At 35.9% G+C, this 19008-nt stretch overlaps 1 protein-coding gene across 14 annotated transcripts in view; it reads right to left on the reverse strand.

Moving 5' to 3' along the window:
- The window catches only part of DLG2 (discs large MAGUK scaffold protein 2), a 1831272-nt gene that overhangs the window by 684809 nt on the left and 1127455 nt on the right, over positions 1–19008 (reverse strand). For 3 of the 14 annotated variants that reach the window (XM_036427311.2, XM_036427309.2, XM_036427308.2), the window contains exon 1: positions 11465–11968. The exons of 8 other annotated variants lie outside the window; for them this stretch is intronic. In XM_036427311.2, coding sequence (XP_036283204.1) covers positions 11465–11773 — 309 coding nt within the window. In that variant the 5' untranslated portion in view covers positions 11774–11968. Of the gene's footprint in view, positions 1–11464; positions 11975–19008 lie in introns of those variants that run through there. 3 more of the 14 variants (XM_036427316.2, XM_036427313.2, XM_036427323.2) reach the window with 3 other exon arrangements.

A 19008-nucleotide genomic window follows, 5' to 3' on the forward strand; every position in this document is an offset into this window, starting at 1 on the left:
CCAATGTACAAACAGAATTAAAAAGTGCTTTGTAAGATTATCTTCTATCAAAAGATATATTTGCTAATTATTCTTAAAAATAATATAAATTTAGAATTCATTTATATAATTTTATTTTTTAATTTAGTTCTTTATTGAATTCATTGGCGTGACATTGTTTAATAAAATTATAAAGATTTCTGGTATACAATTGTACAATACATCATCTGTATATCTATAATAATAAGAGCATAATATGCTAATTAGACTGGAGAGCTGAATGACCTTCTGGACATCCTTTCTGATGATGCTGCTGTGGCAGGGTCTGAGGCAGAGGTGGTTGGGGGTGATCAGGCAGAAGGCTTAAGGGTGATCAGGCAGGCAGGCAGAAGGGTTAGGTGCGATCAGGCAAGTAGACAGAGAGGTTAATGGTGATCAGGCAGGAAGGCAAGTGGTTAGGGATAATGAGGCAGGCAGGTAGAGTTGTTAGGGATGATGAGGCAGGCAGTCAGAATGGTTAGGGGAGAACAGGCAGGCAGGCAGGCAAGTCCCTGATTGTGAGAGGGATGTCTGATTGCCAGAATTGGACCTAAACTGGCAGTAAGACATCTCCCGAGTGGGGGTCCCAGATTGTGAGAGGGTGCAGGCCAGGCTGAGGGACAACCTCCATGCATGAATTTCGTACACTGGGCCTCTAGTTGTATTATATGTCAAGTCTCCTTCCATCACTATTTATCCTCCCTTTACCTCCTTCTACCTCCCCCTGCCCCCCAACCCCTCTTGCCTCTGACAATCATCCTATTCTTGTCTGTGTCTATGAGTCTTTTTTAATTTATTTATTTTTAATTAGAAGTCTCCTTCCCACTCTCTTTTTTATTTATCTTTATTATTCAAAGTATTACATAAGCCCCTCATCTTTCCCCCTTTGACTCCCTCTACCTCATCCCATCCCTAGGCTTACCACACTGTTATCTGTAACCATGGTCTATGCATATATGCATGTACTAGTAAGTTCAAGGAAACTTCTTCTTCTTTTTTTAAAAGAGTACTTTATTGATTTTGAGAGAGAGAGAGAGGAAGAGAGAGAATCACTGATGCATGAGTACATTGATCAGCTTCCTCCTGCACATTCCCCACCAGAAACCAAGCCTACAACCTGGGCATGTGCCCTGACTGGGAATCCTACCAGTAACCTTTTGGTTTATTGGACAATGCCCAACCACCTGAGCCACACCTGCCAGAGCTCTTTAGTTCATTTTTAAAGAAAAAAAAAGTACTTACTAAAAAACTATAACAATTAATGTGACCATTAACTAGCACAGCCTTTCAAAATAAAGTACAAATGTGTTCAATTTTGGATATTTTAATATGGTGGCGTGCCAGCTACTGTATTCTGAGCACTTATATTTAATAGTAAAAATGATGGAAAGGAAAGGTCATGCATTCTACAATAGGCAGTACAGAAACTAATTATAAGTAATATTTTAGGACATTACTTCAACCTTCTAGAGAACAAGGGACTCCTAAATTAGACAAAGAAACTGTAGAATCAGATTTTTTTTCTTGTTATCCTCTCAAAGTTCAGTACTATTCCTCTCATCATTGAACATCATGACCTATTTGAATGTAGAACCAATTTGTGAACAGTGATTCCAACATTTTAACAGCATCACAGAACAGAATAAGAATCTGAGTAAAACTGCCGAAATCGGTTTGGCTCAATGGATAGAGCGTCGGCTTGGGAACTGAAGGGACCTGAGTTCAATTCTGGTCAAGGGCATGTATCTTGGTTGCGGGCATATCCCCAGTAGGGGGTGTGCAAGAGGCAACTGATCGATGACTCTCATCGATGTTTCTAACTCTCTATCTCTCTCCCTTCCTCTCTGTACAAAATCAATAAAATATATTGAAAAAAAAAAGAATTTGAGTAAAACTAAATAGAAGATAAATAAATAAAATGATAAATCTATATTAAATTTTTGTTAAAATCTGTTTATTATTAAATCAAGCTACTGTAAGGATAGATTTCCCTTTTGATCTTAATGCACTTGCATAATTAATAATAATGATAATTATAAATTAAATCCAAATCTGATTAAGTACCTTTATATACAGGGCCTTATGCTAACATTCATTCAGAAGTTCAAAGCAACTATTGACCTATTGCTACATGCGAAGTTCTGGGAAATATGGTAAATACATAGGTCGCACTCTCATGAAATTTAGTTAGCAAAGCAGATAGACATAAAAATAAAGCAGATGCAGCCTTTCCACTCCACAGCCACAGATGCAGCTGACAAGTCTGGGTCCACATATACAATTCAATAATAATACTTCAGGAAATGTCACAAAGCAGTGACTGAACAGATGGCTACTGTGAATTAAGTTCTATGATGAGCATATGAGGAATCTCACTCTCTAATCAGGAGACTGAGAAGGAAACAACTAACCATAATGCAAGGTAATATGCTAATTGTTCAGGACATCAGGTTAAGCAGGAGTTTTGTAAGCTAAAATGGACCAGAAAGGATTAAAGAGGAGCATATGCTTGAACTAGATCTTTAAAAAATAATAGGATTTATTAGGCAGAATGGGATATTCCATTAGAAGGAAAAGGGAAGCTGATAGTCTAGTGCAGAGGTTGGAAAACTTTTGTATAAAGGGCCAGACAGTAAATATTTTAGGACTTTCTGGCCCTACAGTCTGTATGGCAACTACTCAAGTTGGCCATTGCAGCTCAAAAGTAGCCATTGTAGCTGAATATGCTAACAAATAAGCATGGATGGGCTCTAATAAAACTTTATTGATAGATAGTATACTTGAAATTTCATATAATTTTCAAATGTCATAAAATATTATTCTTTTAATTTTATTCAACTATTAAAATATTTTTAAAAAAATCCTTAGCTCATGGCTATGCAAAAACTATATTATCATATTGGATTTGACCTGTAGGTTATACTTTTCTAACTCCTGGTCTTGTTGGAAGGCAAGCTAAACACACACACATAATAATATCAAATATCTAAACCAGCAGTTCTCAATTCTATCATAATCAACCTTTCCATTTGAAAATAAATATTTTATAATACCCTCCTTTCTCCATCTGAAATGAAACTCATAGATAATACAATTTCATATATTTTACTTTAACTCAAGTAAAAGAAAAAATACAAAGAAATTACTTTATTATAATGTTTTCATATGGTAGTCTGTGACCCCAATTATACTAGACAATGTAATGTAGTCAAAAGCTTACATATACTTAATAATGAATACATTTAGATTTCAATGGAATAGAGATGACATACCAATTCTTCTAAGAAACAGAGAAAAAGTGAAAGTGAAGACATGCAACAGATTCTAGATTGAAAACTGGTGTCAGAAGAAGTGATAATAGATCATTTTATATGATAAGAAATCAAAGGAAATAACTTTAGTTAAAATATAATCTAATATTACTGGCAATAATTAAAGTTAAAATGTAAATAGAGAATATAAAAATGTCACATTTTTGCACACAAACTGGCCTTTATTTATAATGTTAGCATAAAAATAATTCAATTTACTATACGGCAGTCCAGTGAGAAAGTTTCTACCTATTATCTATCTATCTATCTATCTATCTATCTATCTATCTATCATCTATCATCACCATCTAGCTATCCCAGTTTACATATATCTTTACTCCTGTTTGGAATCCCCCCTCATATAAAAGTATACATTTAATTTCTAGTACTTCAAAAGACTTTCAAACTTTATCCTTTAACAAAAAAATAAATAGGAAATGGAAAATGAGTATAAACAACAAAATCCTAGGGAAATTGAGGATAGATGATGTTTGAGACAATACCAGAGTAATATTGAAGACAACAGAAAACTCTAAAATAAATAATTTCAAATAATTCTAACAAAATAGATTCCTTATTGTGAAACAAAGTATTTTTTAAATTAATATGTGGTATGTAAATCAAATGAATTATTTTAGAAACAATCTTATTAGTGAAATTTGATGAGATTTTTGTGTTTCTACCAATTAAAAATCTTTTGGTCTAGGTCTATTCAAAGAATCCCTAGGTCTCTTCAATTACATATGTTTTGCAGGTGACATGCAAATGTAGACAGATACAGGAGAAGTGTGTCAAATGGCACAATACCAAAAGCAGCAGCATTGCTCTAAGGATGTGATTTTCCAAAAAGGGAATCAACTCTTGATAAAATTCTTAACAGAACTAAGTATAATGACTCCTTGATTTGCACAGGAGTTACATTCCTATAATATTTAATGATTATTAAATCATTTAAGAAAATAGTTTGCTTGAAACTCCACATTTGATTTTTTTTTTTTTAGTTTTCAGTATTTCTTTCTTTTTTTTTTTATTTTATTGATTTTTTTTGCCCCCCTCCCTCCCTCCCTTCCACACATCCCCTCCCTCCCTAGAGTTTTGTGTCCATCGGTTGTACTTATATCACATTTGATTTTTAACACTTGAAAAATAATAGACTTAAAAATATCTTCATGAACATCCAGTGGAATTTTAACAATTGTGAAGTACATGGGACAATTCTTTGTTGCACATTATATATTGCACATTATAATGTATGCTAGCATAATCTCCCAATAATTATCCCCATTCATTCCTAAAATAATTTTTAGTGGCTCTTCTCTCTCCTTATGCCCTTGGGGACTGTGGGTCTGAATTGTGAGATAGTAGAAATTAGGTTTCTGTAATTTTTGTATAATGCCCAAACCCACATTATCAACAAATTACATACTTAATAATTTTCTGTCAGCAATTATGCTTCATGAAGAGGAGCACATAAGGGCTTAAAGAAGTAGGGTAGCCTGGAATGGTAAAAATAAAACTCAAATCTGAGTTCAAATACTTTTATAAATTCTGTCACAAATATAACGACCTTGAGCAAGCCTTAACCTTTCTAGACTTCAGGTTCTACTTTGGAAAATATACTATATAACCTCTAAATTTCCATACAGTTCTGACATAATTATAAACATTATAGGCCTTTGGGAAATTCAAAGGTTGGGACAGAGTAGAGAATAGAGGAGAAGAAAAGCAGGCAAGGCTACATTTGCAACAGATGAAACTACCAGAAAAAGGAAGAGGACAGGATATGGAGATGGTGGTATTAAAGAGAAGTATTTGAGCCAAAACCGGTTTGGCTCAGTGGATAGAGCGTCAGCCTGCGGATTGAAAGGTCCCGGGTTCGATTCCGGTCAAGGGCACATACCTTGGTTGCGGGCACATTCCCAATGGGGAGTGTGCAAGAGGCAGCTGGTCAATGTTTCTCTCTCATCGATGTTTCTAACTATCCCCCTCAATTCCTCTCTGTGTAAAATCATTAAAATATATTTTAAAAAATAAAGAGAGGTATTTGATTCTTGGCATGATAGATACACAAGTAGGTAGGCTAAAGGAGTATAATTCACAGACATTCAGTAATGCAAGATGATGCTCTGTGATTAAAATACAGAAAATAAACCATGTGCTATTAATGTATTAAGTTTATAGCTATTTAATTCCTTCTGTAATACTTCTAATTCTTTATTGTTTTTCTTGCATAGGGGCAGCTGATATTTTCCAAAGACTAAAAAAAATCTTATTATTTTTTTCTTGCTAAGGGACTCTCTTTATAGAAGGAATCAGTAGAAGCAGCCACAGTGTTCAAAGTCATAGAACTTATTAAGTTTATAGCACATAGTTCTTAATGCCTCACCATAAATTTTGCAAAATATGAAAAATTGACTTTGGGTAGTAAACAGACAATATAGATAATGTATTATAGAATTTTACACTTGAAACCTACATAATTTTATTAATAAGTTTAATAAAATTTACCACAAACATTTGCAAGATTGAATCCAATTTGTACACATAACCACAGAATAGGAGAACTTTCTAGGTCCAAGTACTTATTCTTGTGTCTGGTTCAAATCAGCACAGTTCTTAGCCTTGATCATAAAGGAAAGAGCTCTTTAGGTGCCTCAAATCCCTAACAAAAACTAGAGAATTAAAGAGATCCCTAGGGATATTCTGCCTCTGAGAGTACCTCAAACAGGCCTTTCTGTAAGATATGGTAGAAAGCTTAAGGGGGTCAGATAGACCTATAGTTGAAACTAGTTCTGCCCTTATCAGTTATGCCATCATGAGCAATTTACTCTTAATCTCAATTTACATATCTGTAAAATGGGGATTACAATATCACTCTTTTGGTGTTGTTCAGAGAATTCAAAATGACTAACAGAAATCCCTTAGCACAGCGCTTCACACATTGTGGATATTGTGAGTATTCAATAAATATTGTCATGTCTGCTCTTTTCTTTTCCACCTTCTGTATTTTGTTTCTCTCCATCCTGCCCTGGAAAGAATGCTCTGCTGATGTCAGCATCCAGAAGCAGGGCTGCCAGGAGTGGTGACCAAGTGGCTTCACGGGCTGCCCACGGAATGCTTTAATACCTTCTGCAATACCTCTAATTCTTTTCTGTTTCCTTTGACTATGGGGCTGCTGATGTCTTCCAGACACTAAAACGTCTTATTATTCTTTCTTGGTAAGGGGCTCTCTTCATAGAAGGAATCAGGAGAAGCAGCCACAAAGGTAAAACAAGCTGTCAGATCTTTCTGGCTGGGCATAAGCTGAGCCTGAAATTTCAGCCTAGAGCATCCCTACTTCTTGGACCAAAAAAAAAAAAAAAAAAAATGTCCTTTGCACTCAAGTTGCTGCAAATTGCTGTTTCTGGAGAAGCTTCAAAGGTACTATTAGGGAAGATTTACAGATTTTGGCTAAATACTTCAAATGCAATTGTTCCAGTAGAATCTTACTGAGAAAAATCTAATATCACCCCCCTCTGAATACAATTTTATGGGAATACTACTTCATTAGTACAATTCTATCTTACATGATGTTGTTGTTTTAGTGTAAATCTCTTAGAATCCTGAAGGACAAAATGTCACCCCATCCTCCTGTGGTCCTGTGCCAAAGGTTTCTGGACAGTTGCCTAACCTTCTTCATTATAAAGAAGACATCAATAAATTCAGGAGACAAACTAGAAGCTCAAGTAAAACACAAAACAATTAATAATAACAACAACAATTAACTTTATCGATAATTTACCTGTTACGAGTCATCATAACTACCTTTTTAAATTGAAAAATGTCTGTGTTCTACATCACGCTGGTATTTTCAATGCGTGTTGTATTTTTCTACACTATGATGTTAGCACCCTAAGTTTTAGAGAGGCCACAAATGAGCCTTAAAGAAGTTAAACAAGTGAGGTCATATAGCGCTGCAAGTTCAAATTTGGGATTATCTAGCTCTAAAGCATACACCCTTTCTCACGTGCTCCCCATTAATTAATGGGTGTCCGCTGACAGTCACCAGATATTAGTAATGGTGGAGATAGGGAGGTTCATGTAGGGAAAACCAGTTTTCTTAGAAACAGAGCACCTGAGGCCCAGGAGGGTTTAACCACCATGAAGCCAAACACATAGACAGTGGCAGAGCAGGCACTTGAACCCTGTGGGAACTCCCTGCAGCTGTCGCAATAGAGTCCTCATCAAGGCCCACCAGGCCTGCTGTGAACAGTCCCCATTCACCCCTCCACGCACACAGACAACCAGGAGCAATTCCACTCAGGCAACAGGGTGCTACGTGTGTTTGTTTTTGTTATTTATTTATTTATTTTTTATCCCCAAAGCTTATTTCTCTTTGACCACTTGATGATAAGTACAATATTTTTTTAAAAGATTCAGTTCAATTCAGCCCATGTATCACTACCTCTAGGAAGTCTTCACAGACTCACTTCTCTTCTCTTCCCAGAAAATTAGGTATAATATAATGAATTATGAGATAGCTTAATAATTTTCAACATTTGGCGGACTCCTTATTCATTTATTCCACAAATATTTATTGGGCCTGTATTATTTATAAGCACTGTGCTAAGTGCTTCACATGTATTATGTTAATCATTCCTCACCAACAACATATGAGTTAGGTATTATTTTTATCCTCATTTGAGAAAACAAAAAATGTAGGCATAAAGAGATGTGGTATCTTTAAAAAAAGAGGAAAAATGTATCTTTCTCTTTCATTCCCATGTCCTAATATACATTTACTACGGAATTGGCAGAACTTCATAGAACTTTATTTCACTTCCAAATTGTAATTTCTGATAATATAATTCTGTGTATATAAGGATATATTTGCTAAATATTATATACCATTAAAGGCTATACGCTCTACCCTGGTTGGAGAGTATCTACTTTGTTTACTATTATATCCACAGGGCCTGACAAAGTGGCACAGAGTAGGCACCCAAAATATGATAGTTGAATAAAAAAATTAGAAATGAGTTAATTAAATATGAATAAAGAGCAAATGCATAAATGTCTAGTCTCCAAGTTGCTCTTCTGTGCTGCCTCTCCAGATCAGCCTGTGTTGGGGAGAAATGCCACATAAGCAACAACGGACATGTTTTTCCTCCAAGGCCAACACTGTTATCTGAGATGTGCATTCTAGAATTCATTTCTATACTCTATAATTTTCCATTTTCTTACCTATCATTATGGTTATATTAATTCCACAGATCCAAATGAAATGAAAACTGATTTGAGCAGGGACAGAGCTGTTTTTTAGTCCTGCTGAGAAAAAACATAATGACAGAGTCCTGTTAGTACACAGCACCCCCAATAACAGGAGTTTGGCCAAGAGCCTTGGGAGGAACTCACGTCATTACCCTGGCCCTCCATTACAGCAGCCGGAAATCACACTGCAGGTTTCCACGAAATACAGCAACTATCTCAGAGGGCAGGATCCTAGCTCCCAGAGGCTCACCAGCCCTCAGGTACGTTCTGTACCCCATACGGCTCCCTAGGCTGTTCTAAAACACACTCCCCTTCTCCCTACTCCTCCAAGGATTCTAATGTTTAGTATCAGCCCCAGCCTTTGTTTTATAATATTTTACACAATATCTCCAGTTAACTTAAGGGGTAGAAATAGTATAACAAAATTATAAAGACAGACTATTTTAATGGACATATTCATAAAAACTTATATACTCTTATTTTTGTGATAGTTACACATGGGCACATAGTACATACACAGATCTGTATATTTTAAATATTAGACCTATTCTAATATTTAAATGAAAATCAACATATATACTTATGTAAATATATCAGCATTTTTGCATGTCTATCAGAAATGAAATATATTTATACAGAAAAAATAAAATATTATTTATAAAAACAAGTTAGTATATTCTAGATAAAAAGAATATTGAACTTTATTTTTTTATATGTAAGTATATACATGCATGTATATGTGTATATATATTATATATGTCTGAATAAATACTTAAACATACATAAAATGTTAATATATGCAATGCAAGTAGTTGGGTATTCTAGAAATATTTAATGCATATGTTAAAATCTGTGCACATATGTATATAGACAAATTAGAAACTATTCAACATAATATATTTGAAAGTGTATAGGAGTGGAACAAAGAGATAAATTGATCACTCTAGCTTAGCACCTTTATGGGATGGAGATGGCAAAAGAGTGAAAGGATCAGGTAAGAATGTAACAAATTGAAGAGCCTAAAAGATACAGTATTATAGCTCCAATATTTAAGGATCACTGTTCTTCCTAGCCAATAATAAAGCACATGTGCATAAAGGAGAAAAGGTATAGAAATTCGTGTGCAAAGGAATAATGAGAAATGGTGGTTGATTCAATTTACTGCCTTCTCATATGTCACTGGATCTTTAATTATTAGTGCAGAGACTCTATTTCAATTCTTTAAAGCATGCAATAGCTATAAATGTAAGGCAAGTAGGAGGCTGAGTTTGTAAAACACCAAGGAAGAAAAGGTTTCCCTTGGTTGATGAAATATGAATTCTAGAGAATGGTTATTACAAGATAGTATTCAAATATGGGATTGGAAAATTATCATTTATGAAATAAATTTTTATTACATATTGAATAAAAATTATAATAAAGCAAGTTTGCTTTTTTTTTATTCTAAAGCAAGTTTGCTTTCTCTACTCTTTATAAAAACAATAAACTAGATGTGAGTTTGTATGCTTTGCCTCTGGGAACCTTGAGAATGCAATCAATACAGAGATATAGGTTAAAGACATTTAAACACATGTATTTGTGAAATACTATATAGATACTTCAAAATTTTCAGGACTGTTTATTCAGTTTGGGATTTATGCTAACTTTAAAAATTAACTAAGTGTCAAATGTCAAGCTCCATTTCAAACTGAATTTCATACTATAATGACAATATGTTCTTGATTTAAAGCAGAATACTAAGATGATGTTAATGCAACAAAAGCCATATATTTGACAAGGTATATATAACTATATCATTAAGATCTAGTGATATATGATATTATTAGAAGTACTTTTTATAAAATTAAAATTAGAATGTTCTCTACACTTCTCACACCATAATGTTTTACTCATGATCAATATTCACTTCTCAATTATACTAAAAGCATATTAAAACCAAGAAAGGATTTTTTCTGCAAGCACAGCTTTTCTCTTTTCAATGAATATTTAAGAACTGTCATTGTTCTGCACTTATGACAGTGATTACAGGTGCATTTTATTTATATTTTACAGAATTCACAGAAAGTTGTTTTCCCTCCCTAGATGGAAGCAGGGGGAAAAACCAACAACACACAATTTAATTTCTGGTAAAATGCTAGTAGTTTGGGACAAGAATCAGCTAGGAATCAAATTAAGGGAACCTGCATATTTGCTTCAGATATGTATTCTAGAAGAGAGAGTTTTTAATATAAATAACCTATTGCTTCTCTATGAATAAATGAAATATTTCAATTTTTTTTTATTTTGAGCATAATCATCCTATAGCTTGCTTCAAATTACTCCTTGTGCTTGTAAAATAAATTCTCGAGTATAAACAAAATTTCTCCTCTATTACTAAAAAGGAACACAGCATTATAAGAATAAAATTAGAATAGTATAGTTCAAATCACCACTTTCCATGACTGAATAAATCTATCTTCTTTTAACTTTAAAGAGCTGGAAAGTATCTCATTAAAAGTTATCATTTCTCTTCCTTAAAACAAACAAACAAAAAAAGAAACCCTAGGTTAGGCAGAATAGAAAAGTTGATAACGACTAGAAGTAAAAGTGCAGTTAAAAGATCATGATGCAAAATAAGAAATCGCCTGAAGACTAGAAAAGTTGAACTTGAGGAAAAGTCACTAAAAGAAACTGAGCACAGCATTCCTGAACTTCCACAAGCCACCCTGAGGTGGGGGCCCCCCAAACCTGTGAAAATGAGAGCTCTTCTCGGCCTACCATTTTCCAAACAGAAATCCCCACTTAGCAAGGAGACCCAGCAAAGTTTCCAAACCATCCTAACCTGACACAACTTGCTGGCAGTTTTCTTCCGACACTCATGGGAAAGTCATAAGGAAAAGGCTCACCTGCGCTGGGCTGAACCAGCCATGTGGACAGGCACAGTGCTCCCCACAAGTCCCTCTGCCCTTGGTGCTCGTCCTGTGGGGACTTTTCCGCACACTGTCCCACAAGGTGACCAGCCTGGTCCTGTTTGAAGCTGGGCCTCCAGGTCCTGAAGAAGGCATGGTCTGAGAATTGTACCCGAGCCCCTGAGTGCTCCTCTGCCAGCCACAGGCGCAGTGGGCATCTCTGAGCACCGTGGGTGCACTCCTGCCGGCATCCATCCCATCGGACCCCCGGCTGCAGCTGTGTTGCTTGGTGAGGTATGCATTCATAGTGCACTGATGCCTACTCTGTCCTTTGGTCAGCTCTGCCCAGGAATGTTTCCTCCTTGACACCCCTTGCTTCCAGGCAGTTGTAAAAGTCTCTTTTTTCCCCCTCGCGTGGATCCCTCAGTAGCTTTGACAGCTGCTATAAGCAGTGCATCCTGGGAGCAGTGGGAGCAGCGAGAGAGCAGCTCCGCACAGCATTATCTGCGGGCTGGTAGCTCTTTGTCAATAGATGACTCAACTCACAGAGCAACTTGACAGTATCCCTGCTCTAGGCAGAAGCAATCAATGCTCCACACAGCTGGGCTACAAGACTGTACACTGCATGACAAGCCCTTTTTGGATGGAGCCCCACCGTAAAGAATACTCTCTGCAATTTGGCATTCTGGCTCTTCCCTCTCCTGGCTGATCCCCACGCCAAATACAGACCTCAGGAAAGAGAGCTTCTTATCAGGCTAGCAGGACCCTTCTTTCCGGAAAGAATGCATCTAGGCTGAAACAATATAGCAGAAGCCATTTAAAGTGATGGGAAAGTTAACCTGTCAAGGAATTTCCAACATTTACAGGAATCACTTATGGAGAGTGATATTTGCCAAGACAGACCAAATCATGAGTCAACTAAATAAGAGCATCAGTATTAACTCTAAAGAAGCTCAACTCATTTAGAAAAATTGCTGAAGTCACAATATGCTACTAGAGTCCTTTAAAATTTGCAAGTTTAATGTGTTTTAGACCACCATTACTCACTGCAATCTAAGCTAACATTCTTTATGCTATGAACAATTATTATTTTTGTCTGATTTAAAAAAAAAAAAGCAATTTCAAAAGTTCAAAACTGAGGGGTTGGCTTATTTTAACACAGTGTTTTTCCTGACCCAAAATTATTCTGAGGATTTCCTTTCAAATACTTTACCACAACAAATACATTCACCACAGGAAGGGGCTGCATTTTAAAGTAAAAGACACATCCAACTCTGCCATCCAGCATTTTGGTTTCCAAAGACAGAATTTTCAAATTCTTTCACTGAAAAATAAGTGAAATCTATCCAATTTAAAGAAATTGCCTTCCAGAGAGGACATGATTGCTTTAAAATTTTAGCATGATTCACAGAAACCACCCATAGTATTTTCAGTAAAGGAAAAGGTGCTTAGAGTTCGTATTCTTTTTGAAACTTTCTCCATCTGTAACAGAAATGTTGTAACATACATGCTTATTACATATCCTAAGGACATAATTTTGGTTTAATTGAGAGGCAAGCTGCCATCTATGAGCACAAAAAATGATGATATAACCCCATGATGTAATAGTTTTATCTACAGACCATCAGATACTATTAGAGATAACTTCTCAGTGGAATGACCAGCGGCTGGGGTAGTGAGGACCTCATTTCTGAGTAAGCTGGCAAGGTTATTGTTTCAACGGCTCGGATAATAACATATTCTTCATTTCAATGCTGGGATTCACTAGATAAATTATTAATGTATATAAAAACCCTGAATTAATTAAGCAGGGTCTTCTCTTTCCATGTATTTCTACAAAAAAGTATACTTTTTCAATATTTCAACAGGAGGTTGACATTGCCTGGCACAGTAGGCATCCAAAAAATCCTTGCTAAATAATCATACTAAGTTCAAAAGGCAGGCCCTGGTCCATTACTGAACTTTTTTTTTTTTTTCAAAGCACCTAGTGCACTGACTGCCCAGCACATAGCAAGCTTATAAATACATTTCTTGGATGGATATATGGAGGGTTTGGTGGATGTATAAATAGAAGAAAGAATAGAGGAATGAAGCATTGACTAACATTTTTGAGACAATATTTAATTCAGTAATGCTCTAGAATCATAAGCTCTTCCATTAAGGTTAGCTTCAATGCTGGTTTTGAAGTGTTAAAGATCTTTGACAGAAAAAGAAATAAGAAGCAGAAGAAGAAGGAGAAGAAAATGAAGGAGGAGGAGAAGGAGGAGATTACTTTAATACTTTAACTATTGGGAAGAAATATGTGGTATTAATGATCTTTCTTCCTGAAAGAAATCAAGGAATCAAGATCAATCTTGAAAATGGTAAAATTGGGGGAAATAGTTCATTATGTGATACTCAGTGGGGGAAACCCATTTCTTAGAGGGGGAGGGAGAGAGAGAGAAACATTGACATGAGAGAAGAAAGCTGATTGGTTTCCTCCCATATATGAGTCCCAACTTGGGATCAAACCTGCAACCTAGGCATGTGCCCTGACTGGGAATCAAACCCACAATCTTTTGATATACCGGGCAATGCTCCAACCAACTGAGGCATCAGCCAGGCTTGAATGAGTCATTTTTATGAGCTATTTCTTCTCAACACAAAGACAATAGAATTCCCATTTTAATAACCTCAACATGTCATCCCTATATTGATAAATATGTTGTGTAATTAATATTATTTGCCTTGAAGGATCTTAAAGACCATATCAAACTTCCATTAAACTAATTATACTATATTGAAATTATTCTTTACTTTAATATGTATAACATAATTCCAGCCTCCTGTGGTCCTCTTTCTATTTTTTTTTCCTTTTATTTATGGAATATTGAAATTATTCTTTACTTTAATGCATATAACGTAATTCCAGCCTCCTGTGGTCCTCTTCCTATTTTTTTTTTCCTTTTCAAACATAATGTTTGGTCTGAAGACAGACCACTCAAACAGATAAATGTGTCCAACTAACCCACGGTACTATGAGACAGACCTACTAATTAAAGATAATTCAATTTGATCAACTATAATTGGACAATTGTAATGACCATGAGATGACATGAAATTCTGGCCAAACAAGAATTAGTGGTGCCCGAGTACGCATCCCACTTATCATTGTGATTTAACATGGGCAGATGGTGCACAGGGCAATGCCTAGATGAGATGTATGTTCTTGACCTCTCTTTGACCTGTTACTGTCTCCATAGAGCCACCACTTGCTTTAAAGCAGAGGCTTAAATGAATATCCTGGCTTGATTTGTTTAAAATTAAATAGCAACGATGACTTACTAAATAAATTGTACTGCACTAAAACACTATGAAGATATTCTTGCCAGATAAAATTTTCCTCAGGCTCTCTCTGCATATGGGAAATGAAATTATTAATTATGAAGGAAGAGCTAAATAGTGCTTGCTAAAGGATGACTGGGTAGCAGAAACCCTTTAGCATTCGTAAGTGATGTGTTAGATAATCACAAAATGATATAAAATATTAGATACAATTTATCTTGATTTCAAAATTGTATATAGTCTATTCCTAGGGCTGCAAACTCTAGAGATGTTATAAATGCTAACAAATTAATATTCTTGTACATCTAATAGCCTCCAGCCTAGGCAATCTCCAGATGTAATCACATTTACCTTTCAAAATAAGAGAGCGCCAAGAATATTTAAAATATTTCAGGCTCTAAATTTATTTCCAAAATACTTTAACCAATTTAATCATACATCTTAGGAGGCAAAGAAAGAAGGAATTAACAGTGAGCAATAGACATTTCACCTGGACGTAGAATTTAATAGGAAGTAAACAAAAATAGTTTTTAAATGTCCCAAATTCTCACTAATATGCTTGGATTTTGGTGGGTGTTGAGGAGAGGGGGTTAATCTGAATTAATGTAAGGCTGAATTGTAAAATGGGTATCAGGAAATGCAGATGTGTTATAATCTAACACAGTAACACTGTTGGAGAAAATAAGGACTTAAGTCATGTGACATTTCTTAGAGATTCTGAAAAGAACACTAATAAAAGGTAATAATCATTTACAATTTACAAATTGTAGCTACTGAATCTAAATAATGAGCTCACTGCTACAAGAAATTCGTCCTTGTCCTTCAAGACTAGAGTAATGTCATTCCCCGGAAGCTTTCCAGACGCCCCTGGCATATTCAGTTACACTCCACAGTGTGTGTAAGCTTGTGTATGTAAATACCTTTCACAGTGGTCGATTTCTCTCAGTCCACCACCATGACAACCGCCCTGGTCAAAGCTACCATCACGTCTCCACAGAGGTGGTAAAACAGCTTCTGAGCTGGTCTCTGACCTCCATCCTTACTCCAATTCTTACTCTCACACAGTGGCCAGAGTGGCTTCTTCCGAAATGTGAATGCAGTCAGGTCCCACTCTGCATAACACAGGTCAATAAAATCTCTAAGGATCCTTATCCCCATTGACTACATCTTCAAACTGGCCTGCCTGGTCCTTGACTATGGCCTGTGTGGCTTGGCCTCTATGCTTTCTTCAGTCTCGTCCATGCCTCACCCCTTTGCCCCATCCACCTTCCAACCACACAGGCCTTGACTATCCTGTGGCCATTACACAAGCTCTCTTCCCTTACCCACACCTTCACATAAGTCATTCCTACTCACCCTTCTATAAGGTGCTTCAAGAAACACCTCCTGAAAGCCATCCCAAGGCATCATTCAATACACTCAAGAAGGGTCGGCCTACTCTGCAACACAGCTCCAAAACAAGTCTCCCTGACCTTCCTTCACATCAGCTTGTCATCCCAAAGACTTCTATTCAGAAATTCTGGAGTCCTCCTCTCCTTCAGAGCTCAGCTCAAATGTCACCTTTCCAAGAAACCATTCCCTGGACACTGTGCCCCACCGTTCTCCCAGAACAGACCGGGTCATCCTCCCATGAAATACTCACTTAGTGCCTGTGCTTTTCTTTTTTCTTTTCTTGTTCTTAATATAACTTCATTGCTTTTTGTTAGAGAGAGAGGGAGGGAGGAGAGAGAAATAGAAACATCAATGTTGATGGGCTGCTTCCCGCAGGCCCTCTGCTGGGGATTGAACATAAAACCCAGGCATGTGTCCTGACCAGTAATCAAACCAGTGTTCAGACCAGGAATAGAACCAGTGACCTCTTGGTGCATGGAATGATGCTCAATCCACTGAGCCTCACTGGCTAGACACACCTGTGCCTTTCTATTTCAACACTTACATCTCTGTATTTAAAGTGAAAATTACACTTTTACTCACTCTGGGCCATTCTTCTCACACAGAATATAGGTAAATGCCATTAGGGAAGTGAGAAGGCTCTTTTTGTATCTGCACCCTCTGAACCAAGAGCAAAGAAAGTGTTCAGTATTTATTAAAACAAATCAAGTAAGAAAGAAGATAAAAATTTTCTTTCAGTGATTATACCAACATTGGTATTCAAGTCTGTGTTCTTCCTCTCAGTGTAAAATGAACAAATAAGCACTGTGAATTTAAACACAAACTAGCCATGTGCTCTTAAGGTCATCATTTAAGGGAAACATTCTGTGTGGCTGAGTGGTGTAGTGGTATGCATTAACTCATTTGGGGGAAGAAATTTGATAGTGGTCTTATAATACTAAGAAATTGAAATGGCTTTTGTTTATTTTAGTAAGATATTCATTCATAAAAGCTATACTTCCTGACAGCTGTGATTTTCTCTCAAGTGTTTTCAAGTGGTTCTTCCTTTATATAGATAGTGAAAAAGGGGGAGTGGGGGGAAAAAGCCATTCAGTGGGAAAGCAGGGAGAGAATCCCAAACTCCAATCACCAGAGTTTTGACCCTCTTAAAGTGATATACTCCAGAGGCACAATGAGTTCAGGATCCAGAAAGAGTATATAGAGAGCAGAAGGGCAAGATGACACATCCTCTTCCTCCTCGTTAATCAAGTTAAAAAGTTTAAAAAAATTAAACAGCATTAGTATTTATAACAGTACCTTAATTACATATTTTTAAATATTTTTAAATATGGTTAAAATACATAATGCAGATCTACCCTCTTAACAAGTGTAAGTATGCAGTATAGTATTGTTAACCACACACAGAGTGTTGCATAGCAAATCTCCAAAACATTTTGATCATGAACTAATGAAATTCTATTGCTTTTATTTATTTTTAAAATGTTTTTTTCCAAATATATATATATTATTAATTTCATAGAGGAAGTGAGAGGGAGAGAGAAATAGAAACATCTATGATATGAGAGAGAATCATTGGTTGCCTCCTGCATACTCCCCAATGGGGATCTAGCCCACAACCAGAGCATGTGCCCTGATCAGGAATCAAACAGTGACCTCCTGGTTCATAGGTAGATGCTCAACCACTGAAATTATATTCATTTTGAACAGCAAGTCTTCAATTCCCCTACTCTCAGGCCCCAGCAACCTCCATTCTATCGATACTTCCTGATTCTATGAATTCACTACTTTAGATACCTCATACAATATAAATCAAATCATTCAGTGTTTTTTTTCTTTTTGTGACTGGCTATTAGTGTGTTGCTATTTCCCTTTAGTTCTGTCAATGTTTGCTTCATGTATTTTATGTTCTAATGTTAATGTATATGTAATTATAATTGTCATATTTTCTTGGAAAATTGACCCTTTTATCATTATATAATGTCTTTCTTTGTCTCTCTTGAGAGTTTTTCATTATCATTTGCATGGGATATCTTTATCCATTCTTTCACTTTTACCCCTAAATCTAAGGTAAGTCACTTATAGACAGCATATAGTTTAATCTTGTTTTTATGATCCATTCAACCACTCTATGTCTCATTTAAACAAATTATTAATAGAAAAGAACTTACTCTTGTCATTTTGTTAATTGTTTTATAGTTTATGTATGTCTCTTTTCTTCTCTTGCTATCTTCCTTTGTGTTTCATTTACTTATTTATTTAAACTTTTTTAACATTTCATTGATTTTTCACAGAGAAGAAGAGAGAGGGATAAGAGTTATAAAAATTAATGAGAGAGAATCATCAATCAGCTGCCTCTTGCACACCCTGTACGGGGGATGTGCCTGCAACCAAGGTACATACCCTTGACCGGAATCGAACCCGGGACCTTTCAGTCCGCAGACCACTGACACTCCATCCACTGAGCCAAACTGATTTTGGCTACTACATTTTTGTACTGGAGTGATTTGATACCTTTCTCATTTTCTTTTGGTTATCTTCCATAGGTATTTTCTCTCTGATTACCATAGAACTCAAACAAAACATCTTATTCCTATAGTAATCTACTTTAAACTGAAGAGCTGATAACAGTGCAATTTCAATTATAAACTTTACACTTCTACTTTCCCTCACACTTCATTAATGTCACAAATTACATATTTTGTATTGTGAATCCATTAACATATTTTTATGGTTATAGTTATTTTTTATACTTTTGACTTTTAATTTCTTTAGCACTGAACACTAAGCTTAGAGTAGCAATATGCTCTTGTCCAAGTTTTCATTGG

Source organism: Pipistrellus kuhlii, unplaced genomic scaffold (assembly GCF_014108245.1).
Source record: "Pipistrellus kuhlii isolate mPipKuh1 unplaced genomic scaffold, mPipKuh1.p scaffold_m20_p_9, whole genome shotgun sequence".
Classification (NCBI taxonomy): Eukaryota; Metazoa; Chordata; class Mammalia; order Chiroptera; family Vespertilionidae; genus Pipistrellus; species Pipistrellus kuhlii.